The 16,833-nt window shown below is 28.9% G+C and overlaps 1 protein-coding gene across 1 annotated transcript in view; it reads right to left on the bottom strand.

The window, feature by feature from the left end:
• Window positions 1-15,303: 15,303 nt before the first annotated feature.
• Window positions 15,304-16,833, bottom strand: part of LOC125858144 (pentatricopeptide repeat-containing protein At1g74850, chloroplastic) — a 4,471-nt gene continuing 2,941 nt past the window's right edge. The window contains exons 3-4 of the mRNA XM_049537834.1: window positions 16,565-16,672; window positions 15,304-15,729 (exon numbers count right to left, since the gene is read on the bottom strand). Of these exons, the coding sequence (XP_049393791.1) occupies window positions 15,390-15,729; window positions 16,565-16,672 (448 nt within the window). The 3' untranslated portion in view covers window positions 15,304-15,389. The remainder of the gene's footprint in view (window positions 15,730-16,564; window positions 16,673-16,833) is intronic.

Here is a 16,833-nt window from a genome sequence, read left to right as displayed (position 1 = left end):
CTTTATCATCTCAGATAACAACGTGGACACCATATGGCGGACGGTTTATCCGATTCTTCTATTTTTTTTTAAGGACAAATTACTTAACTATATTCTTTTACTTACCTTAATATCCATTTATTCTTACTTGTTTTAAAATTTTCAAAAATCTCTTATTTACATATGTATCCCGCTATGTGAAATGTATCAAACGCTATGTATCCCGCTATGTGGAATGTATTAAACCTAATGTATCCCGTGCACAACGCTATGTATCCCGCTATGTGGAATGTATCAAACCTAGTGTATCCCGTGCACAACGTTATGTATCCCGCAAACATCATTTTTAAGGGATTTTTGGTAAATAAAAAACTAGAAGGGATAGGATGTTATTTAGTACTTATAATATGTGGTTCCTATAATTTATAAAAAATTTTATAGGATTTGATTCGATGTTTGTATTTATCTCGAAATTAAATTAATATTTACGCTATATCAAGTTTATTCATAATAATACCTCTAATAAAGATTTTTCATACACTAAAACATGATTGACTTATTCAAAATTTCAAAGATATTTTTATATTTAAAATTGAAATGGCTGATAAAAAATAGTCTCATCTCATCTTTTTACATTTTTTTATCTGTTTTTATTGCAAGTCTCACGTCTCTCAACATTACTGATTTCGAGCTAGGGCGGCTCAACCTTAGAGCCACTAGAGCGGTGACTTTAGCCCCCAAAAAAACAAAACCTTCCAAATTCAGTTAGCTCAAATACGAAAACATAACAAAGATACACAAAAAAGAAACAAATTCGACCAAGAGGCAAGATTAAACGAAGAACCAAAAGTACTGAGCATACAAAAGGAGGAGGAGATTACATACATACATACATATAAAAATACATAATTAATTGTGAGAAGCACGTATTAACAAAAAAAATACCCTTTACACCTTGTTTGGATGTTGCTATCGTTGTATTGTATTGTTAGAACTTGTTTGGCATTGTTGTTGTAAGGTCAAAATCACTTATTTTGAAGAAAAAAATATATTTGTTTTATATAAAAAAAAAATGTTTGACTAATCACTAAAATGCTTTTAAATAGAAGTGGAAATAATTTTTCTCTTGTTGGGAGAAAACTAAAAGTTTTTGATATTTTTTTAAAAAAATAAATAAATAAGAAGACGCAGAAGCAGAAGGAGAAAATTGTTTGGGTTTGGGTTCCATGAGAGGACCATTGAATTGGATTCCGTGAGAGGACCATTGAATTGTATTGTGTATCTACTTGTGTTGCTTACGTTTATATCTAACGGTGATTGAGGTTGAAAGACTGTTTGTTGCTCTAAAATGGTAACCAATGGGTACTATTGAGAACGTGGAATGCTACATGGATCCTGAAAAGACTAATATTGTATATGTTTGGTATATGCCTGTTTTATAATGGTGTGGTTACTTGCATGTGTTTCACTTATTGGGATAGCCGCGTGATCCTACCAGTACACTGTGGCAGTGGCGGAACCAGAATTTTCAATAAGAGGGTTCAAAATCTATAGAAATATACACACGAAGTAGCCGAAGGGGGTTTGACATCTACTATATATACATNNAGAAGTGGAAATAATTTTTCTCTTGTTGGGAGAAAACTAAAAGTTTTTGATATTTTTTTAAAAAAATAAATAAATAAGAAGACGCAGAAGCAGAAGGAGAAAATTGTTTGGGTTTGGGTTCCATGAGAGGACCATTGAATTGGGTTCCGTGAGAGGACCATTGAATTGTATCTAACAGTGTTGATTACGTTTATATCTAACGGTCATTGAGGTTGAAAGACTATTTGTTGCTCTAAAATGGTAACCAATGGGTACTATTGAGAACGTGGAATGCTACATGGATCCTGAAAAGACTAATATTGTATATGTTTGGTATATGCCTGTTTTATAATGGTGTGGTTACTTGCATGTGTTTCACTTATTGGGATAGCCGCGTGATCCTACCAGTACACTGTGGTTGTGTACGGATATTGCACTTGCTTGTTCTTTGTTGAGTACATGACATCTTCAGGCGACTATTGATAGACCTCAGCTAGGTGACTATTGAGTGTGATTGGATTCAAGAGTTGCCATGGATCTTTCTTGTTTAAGTCCACTCTTTTCAGACTCGGACTATTTGTTTAAGGTGTTTGTTTAGTTTCGGGGTTATACCCCTTGTTCTTAGACTTGTCGTTAGTAGAGTTTCGGTACATTGACTTTAAGGTTCTATGGGTTGTTCTTCCGCATTAGTTTGACTAGTTTGTTTAAACCTTTGGAGTTTATGGGAACTCCGTATTTCTTTTGGTCATTTAAACTTGTTTCCGTATCTTTAAATGCATAGTTTTTGGTTAAGTTGTTTAGTCTGGGTTGTAGTAGTGATTCTCCCACCGGAGGGTTAGTGTGGGTGTCAATCACGTCGGTTTGGGTCATAACAAAAAGTTAATAATTCAATAATTTTTTAAATTTCATAAACAAAGATATAAAATTGTACATTCTAGTTAATGGAAGATTAAATATATTAAATTAAAAATTTCAAAGGCCAAAAATTAGAATTTATTGATATTTGAGGAATGAATGAGGCAAATTTCCCTTTAGTTTTTAAATACGGATAGTATTACTAGAATTTGTGAAATTGGACAGTTTCTCTTTGATTGAAATATGTTAAATTATTTTCACATTTTTGCTCTTAACTTTTTTGTAATACTTTTTGGAGAGCCAATACATAACTATAATATTGACCAGAAAATTTTGCCATAATTTGGCCAGAAAATTAAAAAAACTAAGATATTTTTTTAATTTTAAAATAAACTAATCTTTTTTTCCATTTTTTAATTAAAAGATATTAAAGTTAAAAGGATAAAAATGTTTAAAAAGGTAAATAACATAAATAAAAAATCATTGGCCAAATTCTGGCCAAAAAGATTTTTCCATTCTTAAATATGTTTGTTATTACTATTGGTGTAATTTCTAAATACTTTAGGTTTATTTTTTAAAAAAATTTAAAAAATGAAGATTTTGATAATTAAATGCATCATTATCATTATCAGTGCGATGACCATTAAACATCAGGAAGGAACTGGTTTGACTATTACCAAACAGGGTAAAGTGTCCCTTTTTTCTAGGCTTTTTAGTTGAAACATCTATTATCTTTTCTTACGTTATGTTAAAATTAAGGAAATACTTATCGTTCCTATATTATTATCTAATCTCGATTTTAATTCTTGTAATATTCGCTAAAGTATTTCTAATTTTCAACTAAACAAAATGAGTGATGAATGATTACGTATAACTGGCTTAATACAATGACAGCCGTCAAATTTGTTGGTAAATTTAACTTTGATATATGAGCTATGATTTATATTTTAACTGAGCATCCGAATATATAATAAAGTGTTTTTATTTGATTTTTTCAATTCAAATTTTGTAAAAAAAATAAATTTGTGTTTGTTCTTAAGTGTCAATTACGTGGATATATTGACCATATAAAATATGATATTTTCTTTAATTATACACATTATCCTCAATTGAAACAAGTCTGAGGTTCTATGATTTATTGTGACTAATACATATAAATTATAATTAAAGAATGTAACATATTTCAATTGATTAACTTATATGTATAATATATTTAAAAACACACTCAAAATTTAAATAAAAAATACTCCATTTAATAGAATAGAAATATTTTATTATGTCGACTGCTCAATTATAACAAACAATAGTTTAAATATATAAATAAAATTTATCGACAAATTTGTGAGACTGTCAATATATTAAACATTTGTCTTTTTATTTTTCGTCATCCAATGTTCAATATTCGCACTAAAGCATAATTGATTCAAACTCATGCCTCATTAGTTATAAAGTTAACACAACTCTAGAAGAACATATATGTTCATACTACAGTCTAGTAATATTAATAAAAGTTTGTTGCACAATAAAAATAAATTGTTTTTTTTTTCCACAAGTATTTTTTTCTTTTTGGTAATGATTTATGATTAGTCATGAATGATTTTGTTTTAAAAATGTCAAAGATTCAATTAAACAGGTCCACCTACCAAATTATAACATTATCTTCATTTTTGTAATAAAAAAAGGTCGTTCCAACTTAAGATAATATGTAGTGTACTGAACGTAGATCAATAATTCAATATTAACATGATTAAGTTTCCTTCACAACATTCAAAATTGTACGGTTAACTTATAATTATCAAAATTATAGGCACAAGTTGATGGGAAAAACAATAAAGGATCACGTGAAAAAGAAATGCTTAGCCTATTGATTAACTGACAAACTTGTCTACTAATCATATTTAATTAAGTACGATATTAGTAAGATGCCTTATTATTGTAAATAACAGATCTCGAAATTAGCTTTAGTACTAGAATACAACTAATGGATGGGTATGTCCTTTGTCCTTTAATTTCACAATTATTTGAATGAAAAAAATAATAATTATTCAAGATAATGTACTTGATTTTAAGATAACTATTTTTATCTGAAAGTGCCATTAATCTTTATTAGCAACCACAATATACCCCCTACCTAATTATCATCTTACCCCATTTGAGATTTATTTACTCATTATTAATCAACTAATTCTTTAACAAAAGACCATTTTGTTTCTACTATTTGACGTACAATGACATGGAGCAACAATAAAATTATCTCTATATGATTTATATCACATGTTCGAGCCGTGAAAATAACCACCAATACACTTGGATAAATTGTGTACATCACACTCCTTGAGGTGTAAGTTGTAACTACGAGCATTCCCTGAACTTTACTAACATGAAATATTTTGTGCATCAAATTGTCCTATTTTATATACGAGTAACTCCCTCGATTTTTTATTTGATATATATGACAATAATATTTCCTAGCATGACATGGTTTACGTCGACATTATAATATCATCTAGCAAATTCATTAAACTTTATTCATAGATATATTGAATATAAAAATTGACATGTGTAAAATTAGAAGTTTCCTTTTTTTAATTTTTTTATTAAATCATGAGGGGACTGGGATTAAAGACTGATGCAGACCACAAAATAATGAAAGAGTAATACGTACAATGGCCTACCAACACGATAATCCACTTAATTACCCTTAATTATATGAGTTTTTGTAGTGACAGATGATTTCTCAAACAAAAGAAATGGTCAATAGCATAGCACAATTTTCGAACGTTTATTTTCACGTGAACATATACTACTGTATGTGTTTTTATATGCATACAACTAAGCACTATATAGGTACAATATGATAATTTTATCAAAATCACCCTTATTTAATATAAGTTGTCTAAATATTAAAAAATGAATAGTATTTAATAACAAGGGTAAAATAGGTACAATAAATTATTCATTAGTTTTATAAACTGAATAAATATTGTTGGACATCTCAAAATAGTATAGTAGACAAGTAAAAATTGACAGAAAAAGTAATATGTTATGATCTTATCAATTAATATGATTTAGTGTAAACATAGAACGTGAGTAAAAAAATTTAATCGCAGTTGAATGTCATGGTTTAATAATTAATGGCTCCACAACTTTAACAACTTCCAAACCTAATTCTACGTTTAACTACAAAGATTTTGTTGTCGTTGTAATCTCTTCCTTATCTTTATTTTTAAACCTTTAACTTACACAATATAATTTACAAAACTTTATTTTTATTTGATATGACAATGTCAAAGTGATTATTAATTATTTGATAGTGAGACATAATTATTTTCCTATCTAATACAATAAATAATATGATCCTTCAACCATTATAATATTGAGTAACTTTTTGGTCAACCAAGAAGAAAATAGAAAACCAAAAATCAAATTGAAGAATTTTATATATCTTCTTTTTAGTAACATATTTTCGTGAAATTATATTTAAGCCGTCGGTTTAAGCATATTCACATAAAAATATTGGGAGGCAGCTATGGAGATTCTATATTTTCTTTTTCATTTTTTGGGGTCAAATCATAAGATGTGTCCGTACACATAAAAATAAGGAGCAATTAAAAGTGGGATCTTTTTTGAAAATAAAATGTAAGGGTAAGGGTAAGTGGTGGGTGTCCAAATTCACTTTATGACTTTAACACTCTACCATTTGAAAAAACCTATTTATATAATCAGGAGCGGAATCAAAATTTAATTTTATTTGAAAAAATCTATCTATATAATCAGGAGTGGAATTAAAATTTAATTTTATGAATTTTAAATTTTATAAGAAAATTTCAAGTATTAGTAATTGAATTCCAAACTTAATATATTTATACATATTAAGTAAATTAAACTTCTGACTACAAATATATTGTCTGTGCAAAAGTTATTGAATTAGATCGAATTTATATCTGGACTTTTAGTTCTGCCCGTTCATATAATAAGAAGGTTTTTTCAATGTCGTGGGATTTTATTTTCCTATCAATTATTATAAGACTCTTTAGTCTTTTATGACACACTATCTAAGTGATCACATGAATTTCTTCTTTTTTAAAAAAAAATGATCACATGAATTTCTTTTTTCTAAAAAAATAAAATAAAAATAATACTCGTATGTGAATATTTTTTTGGATAGGATTCACTTTTCCTAACATAAAACCTACTTTTATGACAAGAACATATATATACTATAGGTCTTTATAGAAATCTCACTAGGTTAAGAGCTAAATTTAATATGGATTAAAGATTTAAGTATCATTTTTTACTTTTAGCAGAAAAAAACTTTGTTAATTGTGCATTGATCATTCGAGTTGAAGTTCTTGGTTTTCATTCTCGAAAACACTGAACATATTCCAATTAAACAATTAGTACTGTGTTATTTGATCTTTTGGAAGCTATAAAGGTCATTAAGCTTAGTTTATCCCACAAAATTAGGCTCTATAAGTGAAGCAACTATAATTAATTAACGAGAATCAAGATTAAAGAATACGAGGTTTGATTTCCTCTTCGTAGGTTTGATTAATTAAGGAGGTAAGTAAATCCTTAAATATAACCAAGTTGTCAATTATAAACTCATTGATCCGCTCATTATGTTTTTTGTCTTCCTTAAACAGACACTAGTTTCAGCGTATAATCTTAATTAGTGATAACTATTAATCACTTTAATAAGTCTATAATTTGTACTTTGACCTATCGGGGATATCGATGGTCATCCTAATTTTCTTGTATGAATGGGCTAAGAGAATATTTCTTTTGAAAAAAAATTCCATGTGTATAACATTAGAGGAGACCTCATAGGCTAAGTTTGAATTTTCAATTTTATGGGTTCTAAAATTTAGAACAATAATTTTAGATGTTAATAGTTGCGTTCGATCTTCAAGTATATAGGTAATAATTTTCTTTTTATATAAATATAAGATTTGAACAGAAGCTATTAAGTTCAGCTGAATCTGCAACTGAATATGTAAGAAGACAACGGCGCGTGATTTGCTGGATTATTTTCGTGTATTTTTGTGAATGGGATTATCCTATTATAATTAATTTAAGACAAAGTTTTCATGTGAACTGTGTGGTCAAAGTAACTTTTTTGTCGCTTTGCTTTTGGGAGTTGATATTATCATTGAAGCTACTAATTACTATTACTATATACTTTTCTTCTCCCTCTTTGACCTAATTTCCTTCTTTTATAGTAATTTATAATAATGCATTTTAGACTAATCATTCTAGACTTCCCACTAACTTTTCAAAACAAGATTGATGGATTTATGTAAAACTTTTGCAAAACGAGATGCACTATAGTCTATACAACAATATTTTAATATTAATCAGGGTGACTGAGAATAGTTATTTTTATATTAATTTTAATTTCATTATTTTTTTTATAACGAGGTTAGTTGAAAACTGTTATTTCTTGCATTCAGAGGTGGATTCAAATTATACTTTTTTAAGTTTATGAAGTCTGAATTATAAATATTAGTAATAATTTTTTGACAACATTGGTTTGAGGAGTATTTCAGATTAAATATTCATAATTATTTTCCTATAAGTTCATTGGTTTTAATTAAAATGACAAGAATTAGTCTTAGTAACTTTTGTAGAAACTCGTATTAAGTTGGATGATTTTATCGAGTTTCGCGGGAAAACTTGTAAGTTGAATAATTTTTAAAGTGACAAAAATTTGTACAATAGCTTTTGTAGAAAAATGGTATTCCTTTCGTTTCTTTTTAGTTGTCATGTTGCGTTTTATAAAAGTCAATTTGACTAATATTTCAATTAGATTACATTTATTCGATATTTTAAAGTAAAATTTTAGATACTCAAAAACTATACGAAAAATATTATAAATTACAATTTTTTTCATATCAATATGATAGAAGAATGCATCTTAAAATGTTAGTCAAAATTCATATATTTAACTCTAAAAAAAAACTATGACAATATACTAAAAAGGAACGGTGGGAGTAATTAATTGGATTACCTACCATTTGAAAATTAACGCTTATCGTTTTTTGAGGATTGATGTTGACTCTACTTAAGATGATAGTTTTTCCATATTTTAAAAGATAGATCAATAATTCAATGTAAACATGATTTGATTCCATCACAACCACCCATATTTGTATCGTGTATAATAATCATAATCCCTATAAATTAATTCGATGTGAAATAAATAAGCAAAACCTCTATTTTTAATAGTGAACATATAAAGAGAGAATGAGAAATTACTAATAATTAAAATAAAAAAATAACTGAACTCATAATTTCAAAAATTACAAGTCATAAGAAACATAAAAGTTCAATCTTTAAAATTTAAATTCTAAATCCTTGAATAATGTGAGTGGCACACTTGTCAAGTAAACATGGCTATTTAGGTCACTATCTTAGAATATGATAATAAAACAAAGCTTTACAACAAGTAATGGTATGGATATGTCTCCTCTCAATTATTTGATTCAAAGAAGATAATGCTTACTTATTTTCTAGCTACCTATTCAATCTAGAAAGTACCTTCAATCTTTATCAAAACACCTTTTATCCCCTAACAAAATATTACATGTTGACAATTTGGCATGTTAATAATTTGTCAATATTTTATTCTTTTCGTTTTGGCGTGTACCTTTATTTATTCATTTATTTATTTAGCTTAATAATAAAATGGAACAGAAGTGGCTTCTTCAGTTATAGGTCTCCAATTTGACATGTATAAAGTAGAAGTTTAATTTATCCTTCTCTCTATCAATAATATAGTAATTAAAGATCGTCTTTTAATAAGGATGGGATAGTGAAATCACTTAATTATGATAAGAGATTTATAATTGAAATTAAGGCCCTGACAACACAAAATAATTAATAAGACGATCCCCGACATATATATCTTTTGCATTTTTGTCACTACTAAAAATTATTTGAGTAGCTATAGATATTTTGATTAAATTAGTGAAAAAGAAAAAAATAATACTGCTTCTGAAATTTGATTTATGTTAAGTGAATTATAAAGATTATTTTTTGTAGTTTAAAATAAGTAAATTGCAAAACTCAAAAAGAAAATTATTGGAACCTTTTTTCCCCATATTTATCCTTATTTTTAATGAGGTTCTTAGCTACTTAAATTTTTCTTGAATAATAGTTTAGGAATAATCAAAAGGATAATAGTGGAAAGTAATCTTTGATTTTTGTCCTTAAATATTATTTTTTTAAAGTATTGTGTCATACCCAACAATTCACTTAATATAAACTAGAGAAGGTAGCGTTTTTACACGAAAAAANAACACAAAATAATTAATAAGACGATCCCCGACATATATATCTTTTGCATTTTTGTCACTACTAAAAATTATTTGAGTAGCTATAGATATTTTGATTAAATTAGTGAAAAAGAAAAAAATAATACTGCTTCTGAAATTTGATTTATGTTAAGTGAATTATAAAGATTATTTTTTGTAGTTTAAAATAAGTAAATTGCAAAACTCAAAAAGAAAATTATTGGAACCTTTTTTCCCCATATTTATCCTTATTTTCAATGAGGTTCTTAGCTACTTAAAATTTTCTTGAATAATAGTTTAGAAATAATCAAAAGGATAATAGTGGAAAGTAATCTTTGATTTTTGTCCTTAAATATTTTTTTTAAAAGTATTGTGTCGTACCCAACAATTCACTTAATATAAACTAGAGAGGGTAGCGTTTTTACACAAAAAAACATAAAGTTTTTCAGTGAGAATTTGATCCCCACCATACGTTTTTCATGTGAGCTTGTTTAGTAAAAAATGTGAGGAAAAATCATGCTTTATAAAATACATTTTTCATTATTTTTGCGATTAAAAAATCTAAATTTCTAGTAATGTATTCACAAAAGAAAGGGATATTTAACAATTTTTTTCTTTGATGATTTAAAAACTTCACTCTATAATATTGAGATGATTAAACTATTGAAGTTGGATTATTTAACTTTTGATTTAAATTAGAGCAAGCTCCAAGTAGCTTGGCCACTAATTAATAATTTCCAACCAAACTCCAAATTAAATAACTTCGATTTGGTTATCCCATTAATCTCTTTTTAGTCCAAATTAGCTACACGAAGATTTCCTCCTAATCTTTGTTTTTGTCGTTGATCTGGTTTTGACACAACGACATTTTCCAAATAGAAACATTAAAATTTAAGTAAAATATACCAGTAGTGTAAGAAAATATTTATCGGTTGACAATAATAAAATAAAACAAGTGGACTCAATTGATACTAAACTTTTCTTAAATTGACGATCCATATAATTTAAATTTTAAATATTTAATCTTTACGGCTAATTATATTATTTTCCCCTTGTTTTATTTTCCTGGACCACCGTATATAATGAATATTTATCATTAAGAAAATCTGATTTTTTTTTTGTTTAACGTGCAGAGAGCTCCTCGAATTGATTTTCACAGTCGACATAAAAGTAACATGTTATTTTTTATTTAATTCAATGAAAGGGACCAGATAAATCTTTAAAAGTTAAATGATCATCAAACAGAAAATATATATAGGTTCTTCAATCAAGCAAACAAGAATCAATAATACGAGGTTTAAATTATCAGTAACGAGGTAACTGTTTAGTTATAATCAAGTTGTCATATTTTTGTTCTTGTCTAAATTGTTTTAAGATATCTGTCGTGATTTTTTAAAAATAATTATTTCAAATATTTATATTTTAAAAATATTCAAAATAAAATTAATCAACTTTTTTTTTCATTTACCCTTAGTAAGTAGCTTTTAAAGAACATATAAAAGAGAAGGTAAACAATTAATATGAGAGGAAGAAAGTATAAGATAATTAAATATTTAAAAAACGTATAAATAAAAAACACAACATATAATTTGAGACCGAACAACTATAAACTCTGGATCCGCCCATGATGCTTGTGTGACTTTGTCTTCGTTAGGCAAATTCTAAGAGTAGCTTCAGCCAAATAATCTTAAAAAAGATACGCACTACAATTATGGACCACTTTAATAACTAAAAGTAATTAATTATCATCCACTAATTATTTCATCTTAAAATCCGTACTTTAGACTTTTGGGATCTCGATGTTAACTGCTAAATCCTATTATTAATTACTCCCTTTTGAAGTGACACACCTATTAAGAAAACAATTATTGATACAATGAGTTTATCAATTTGCCCCTATTAATTATGAAGTAGATGAATTAAAAACTTAAGATTTTCAAAAAATTCTACCTTTTTCAAAGTAATTAATTGAGGGTATAATAGGTAAAAATATTTTATCCTTTCTTAATTTGTAAAAATTAACAAGTAATTAGAAATAAATAAAAAAGGAAAAATTGACAAGTAATTAGGAATAGAGGGAGTACGTGTCAACAACATTGGACTAAGAGAATAGGGGTACTGCCTTATTAACTCCTTTTATAAGATCGTGAATTAACATTTTATTAATAAATATATATATATATATATATATATATATAATTTTTTCATGTTTGATTCGTCGAAATTTTTGGAAAAATATTTTTATAAGTACACGAGTTCCTTAAAAATAATAATAAAAATATTTTCGTAATAGAAATAATTTTTTTTAAAAAATTCCACAAACAATGTTCCACATAATTATCATCATTCCATCGAAAATTTTGCTTTCTATAAAAATTCTTATGAAATATTTTCGAAGAGGTAAATTTGAGGACTTTTGATCTTTTAATAGTATTTCAGTTCTCTCATTTATAATTTTCTCAAAAGAAAATAAAAAAGTAGAAGCACGGAGTGTATATACTTCCACCGTTTTATATTACTTGACTCTTTATTTAAAATAATTATTTTAATTTATTATCTAATTTACAAAATTAAGAAAAATTAATTATATTTTTTCTTTTCTACCCTAAGTATTAATAAAATAGTAATAATAGTTAAATTTAAAGTTATAAAATGTTAATTACTACAATTAATACTAAAAAACACCTTTAATTATAATTTTCTTAAAGACTGTATTGAATCAACCGGAGCAAGTAATATAAAAGAGTGTATTTTAGTCAATGGGACTATTCTCTAAACCGAATGATAAACTTTAGAATTTCAATTTTCAAAGGTTTATTCTATAAGTTGAAAAAAGTATTACACCCTCTACGAAAATTCACGATTTTTTTATGGCATAATGCATAAATATGCACTTTAATTAGACTTTAGCTAATATTCATGCCCTCTAACATTAGATGATATAAATATGCACTTAAACTTGTAATAAATTGAATAAGTAGACACACACGTCCTATGTGGCATAATACATGTAGGATACCACATAGGACACAAAATTGACATAGAGGACACCATGTGGGACAAATGTATTTATTTGTTCAAATTTAAGTGCTTATTTGTGCATACTTAAAGTTGAAGGGCATTAATATCAGCTGATGCTAAGTTAAAGAGTATATTTATGTATTACGTCTTTTCTTTTCTTTACCTAAAGTCCTCCTTTTTCAATGTATATGATACATTTTAGGCGTGTGATGTTAGAATTCCAAGTAACTTTTTCATAATAATAAAATGAAATAAGATAGAATCAGTTTTTAGAAAATTCTGGGTTATTTTCGACTATTGAACAATAGAATTTTTCTTCATAGTGAAGAAACCAGCTAAGCCATCACAAAGTGTAAAATGAGGAGGAACTTTCCAACTGTTTTCTCTTTTAAATGCGTACGTGTGTAATTTCACACAATATATAATTTAGTACAGTATATTTACGATGATAAACAAACTTTTTGGGTCAGATTTTCACGTAAAATAAATATTTACTCGCATTTAGTGTTCACACCAAATCAAGTCATTTAACTATTATAAAATTAAAGTGCCAAACTGCCAATACATATTATCTAACCATAGTTAATGATAAATGTTCATTAATATGATGTAAAATCAGAGAAATAATCTATTTCAAAGGCAGCAGATGGGCATTACTATTTATCGTGTCAAGACGGAATTCCAATTTGTTTTTGAAAGTGATCAAAAAGATTCAACGAAAACTGTATATACATTCGAAAAGGAAGAATTAGTTCGTGTATACAAATATATTTTTTGCACTCTTATAACATAAGCAACCTCAAACTTATCAATAACAACTCTAGTACAGAACGAATGAAATATGAATCAATCCAACATGAATGTTACACAATTTTCGTTTCCTCTATTTTTTGGTTATTGTTAAATTATAGTATTGTACAGTTACACCTCTTTATAACAATAACTATAATAGTAAGACTTTTTTTTAACCTAGTCTTCGTTTGATGTTATATGATATGCTTTTTGTAACAATATTTCACTATAATAGTAAAAAAAATATGAAAACAAACAATGTCATTATAAAAAGGTTTTGACCGTAGTCCGTACGTAATAGTGATTAAAGATGCAAATGTGGAAGGACGTGCATGATCTTTATTGTACCAATAAATATGATAAGTGTTCTTTTGCGGAACTCACTATATGAAAGCAAGCAAAAGAGATCAGAGAGTTGTCACTCTTCCATATTAGGCATCAAAAAGTGGTGTCTAGTGGAACCTCCAATGCCTTTTTTCATCCTCTCTAAATTAGGTCAAACAAACGAGAGTTAGTGAAGTCATAATTTCTTTTCTTTTGCTTTTATAGCAAGTTTGGCTTGGTGCAACAAGTGGTACAAAGTGACTTTTGTTTCACCCTCGCAACACCAATCTCTGTTGATTTCGGTCCAACCTTGCCTGATGCCTCAGCAAATACAACTCTTCCCTCCCTCCCTCCCTCAATGGAGGATAAATCTTTTTGAGTGATTTGATAGTGTAAAAATTCTTTATATATATCTTTGGGGCACATAAGTTAGACTACTCAAACAAAAAGGGCTGCATTCCACCAAGTGGCTTTTCCTATGTACGTTTATTTATGAGCACCATACTATTCTATATGGAATTGGACCATTTTTGGTGGTTATGACACTATTGAACAAACCTACATATTACAAATCTTATTAAGTCACGCAACTTGTGCAAAACATGTCAAAAGGAGAGCCTTCTTTGATAGAAACTCAGTTTAATCAAATGGTTGAGAACTCAAAAGTAGTAACTTTAGTGCTTTGCTATAATCAACTTTTAGCTTTCTTTTCATTTCTTTTTGTGTAAAATAATGAACTTGGCTTTTAACCAAGTTGAAGAACAAAGCCAACCTAATCTCAACCTCTTTGTAAATTGGATGAAAAGTTAACCTTCTCAAAAGTCGATAGCCCAAAAGTGAAAAGTCCGCCATTCTATACTATGGGTAGGAAAAGCTAGAGTCTAGAACCTAAAGTGGGCAAAGCTCATATCCTAAAGCAATAATCGTATCTGATTAAGATACTATTCAACTTCGAGATAACAACCTCTCTATTTCCACGAGATAGTGATAAAGTCTGCGTACACTCTACCTTCCCTAAACCCTACTTTGTGGGATTTCACAGGATATGTTGTTGTAAAATTGGAAAGAAGTATGCTAATGACTATATTGATATTGTTCCATCGTGTCAATACAGCAAATTTAAAGGACACAAAAATGCCATATCTACTACTATTAGCAGCATGAAGTAGATCCAACCTATAATTCTCAGAAGAATCATTTTGATTTTAGCATTGGAACACACTCAATATACATGTGTACATAAGCCACCTGTGTAAGCTAATGCTTTCCATCTCTTCCATTCCCCATTCCCCGTCCCCCTAGATGAGTGCCAGAATATCGAAAACAACATGAATTTTTAGCACTCACCCTGCTGCTTCATAAGGGGATTGCATCTGTTTGACATTTTTCTGCAGTTGAGATCAAAGGAGGTGATGCCAAACCATAGATAGATCAAAATTAGAGCATGGGCCAGGTAACTTTGTGTTCTCATTCAGTAGGTCAAAACCCAATGCAAACTCATCAAGCAGAACACGTTAAAATATCTCATTTATCTGTTCAAACACTGCTCGCCATGAGTTCTGGATCTGGTCTGGTGCTTCTCTCACTGTCAGCGTTCGCACTTTCTGATCTTTTTGCATCACTCATGGATGTTTGTGTTCCCAAAAGAGAAATGGGAGAGTTACTTAAAGGAATTAGTCTGTTACCTTTTGAAGCTTCTGCGGATGGTTCGGCACTAGAAAAAGTGCGTTTGAGCTGAGTCCTTTGACAGACTATCCGCCCCTTATTCCACCCAGGAAAACTAAATGATGATGAAACAGTGTCCTTTAAAAAAGAATATGCAGCCTTAGCAACTGGCAAATCCCTAGTTACTGAACTCTTCTCCGTCTGACCTCGTCTGATTCACAAAAGGCAATCATGTAAATTTTACTGAAGGGAAGGAGGGAAATAAAAAGCCAACCAAATACATTAAAAATACAGTTAATTACTACCTCCATTAAGTATTTGCTTAGCTATGTAGACACCACTGCTAGGTGAGAAACAGGTTAGACAAGAAGACTCAGACACTCCGAAAATAAGATATTAGGAGATTTTTATTTTTACTCCCTCCATTCCACTGGAACTAAGACTTGTGGGATTACACTGGGTAAGTCGTTGTTGTACTCCCTCCATTCCAAAAAGAATGACTGAATCGGCTTTACACGGATCAAAACATCTAATTTTCATGCGAGTTTGGTAATTGACTCCTTAACTTGTCGTAAAATGGATATCTTGCACAAATCCTAAGCTACTAAATTATCTCTAAAAAAAATTTTAAAAATCCTAAACTACTAACTGGGTCAAATTTCCTTCCCTTACCCGTGGTGAAACTAAAATTACATAAATGGACAGTGGAAATATTTCCTAGATTATCAATATGACATTTGACGCTTCTAAATGTTGGAACATATGAAAACAGATGAACAATAATGGACTTGTTTAGCAATAAGCATGTGTTCGCTCTGCTAGGTGATAGCTATTGCTCTTCTTTCCCAAAATTTTCAGAAAGACGCAAATAACTGGTGTGGGACTAAAAGGACCTATCTTAATCCAAGCCCAAAAAGAAGGTTCCAGCATTTACGTTGCTTGATCAATCTACCCCCACTCCCTCCAGACACACAGAAAGTAAATAGGTAGATGGCATCACCAAAAAGAGATGATCACTGAAAAAGCAACGAGGCAAAAACACTTACACGACTACAATAGAAGCCAGTTGGGGAAGCTCCTCGCCTTTATGAAACAACTCTTCCATATCGTTGAGCCAAACAGATATTGCAGTGCATGCACCACCAGGCCACATCCTAAAACAATAGAGAATGATTAGAAAATACCAGATAACTATTGTAATATACACCCATTTTAAATATCTCCTGCCAGGAAATAGTTATGCCATTATTTGGTACTATAGGCAGTTGGGCAGGTTGTGTGTATAGTTGGGGAGTTTTGGGGGGGGGGGGGGGGG

Source organism: Solanum stenotomum, chromosome 3, assembly GCF_019186545.1.
Source record: "Solanum stenotomum isolate F172 chromosome 3, ASM1918654v1, whole genome shotgun sequence".
Taxonomy (NCBI): domain Eukaryota; kingdom Viridiplantae; phylum Streptophyta; class Magnoliopsida; order Solanales; family Solanaceae; genus Solanum; species Solanum stenotomum.
Note: the sequence above shows the minus strand (reverse complement) of the source record. Positions and strands in the feature narration are given on the sequence as shown.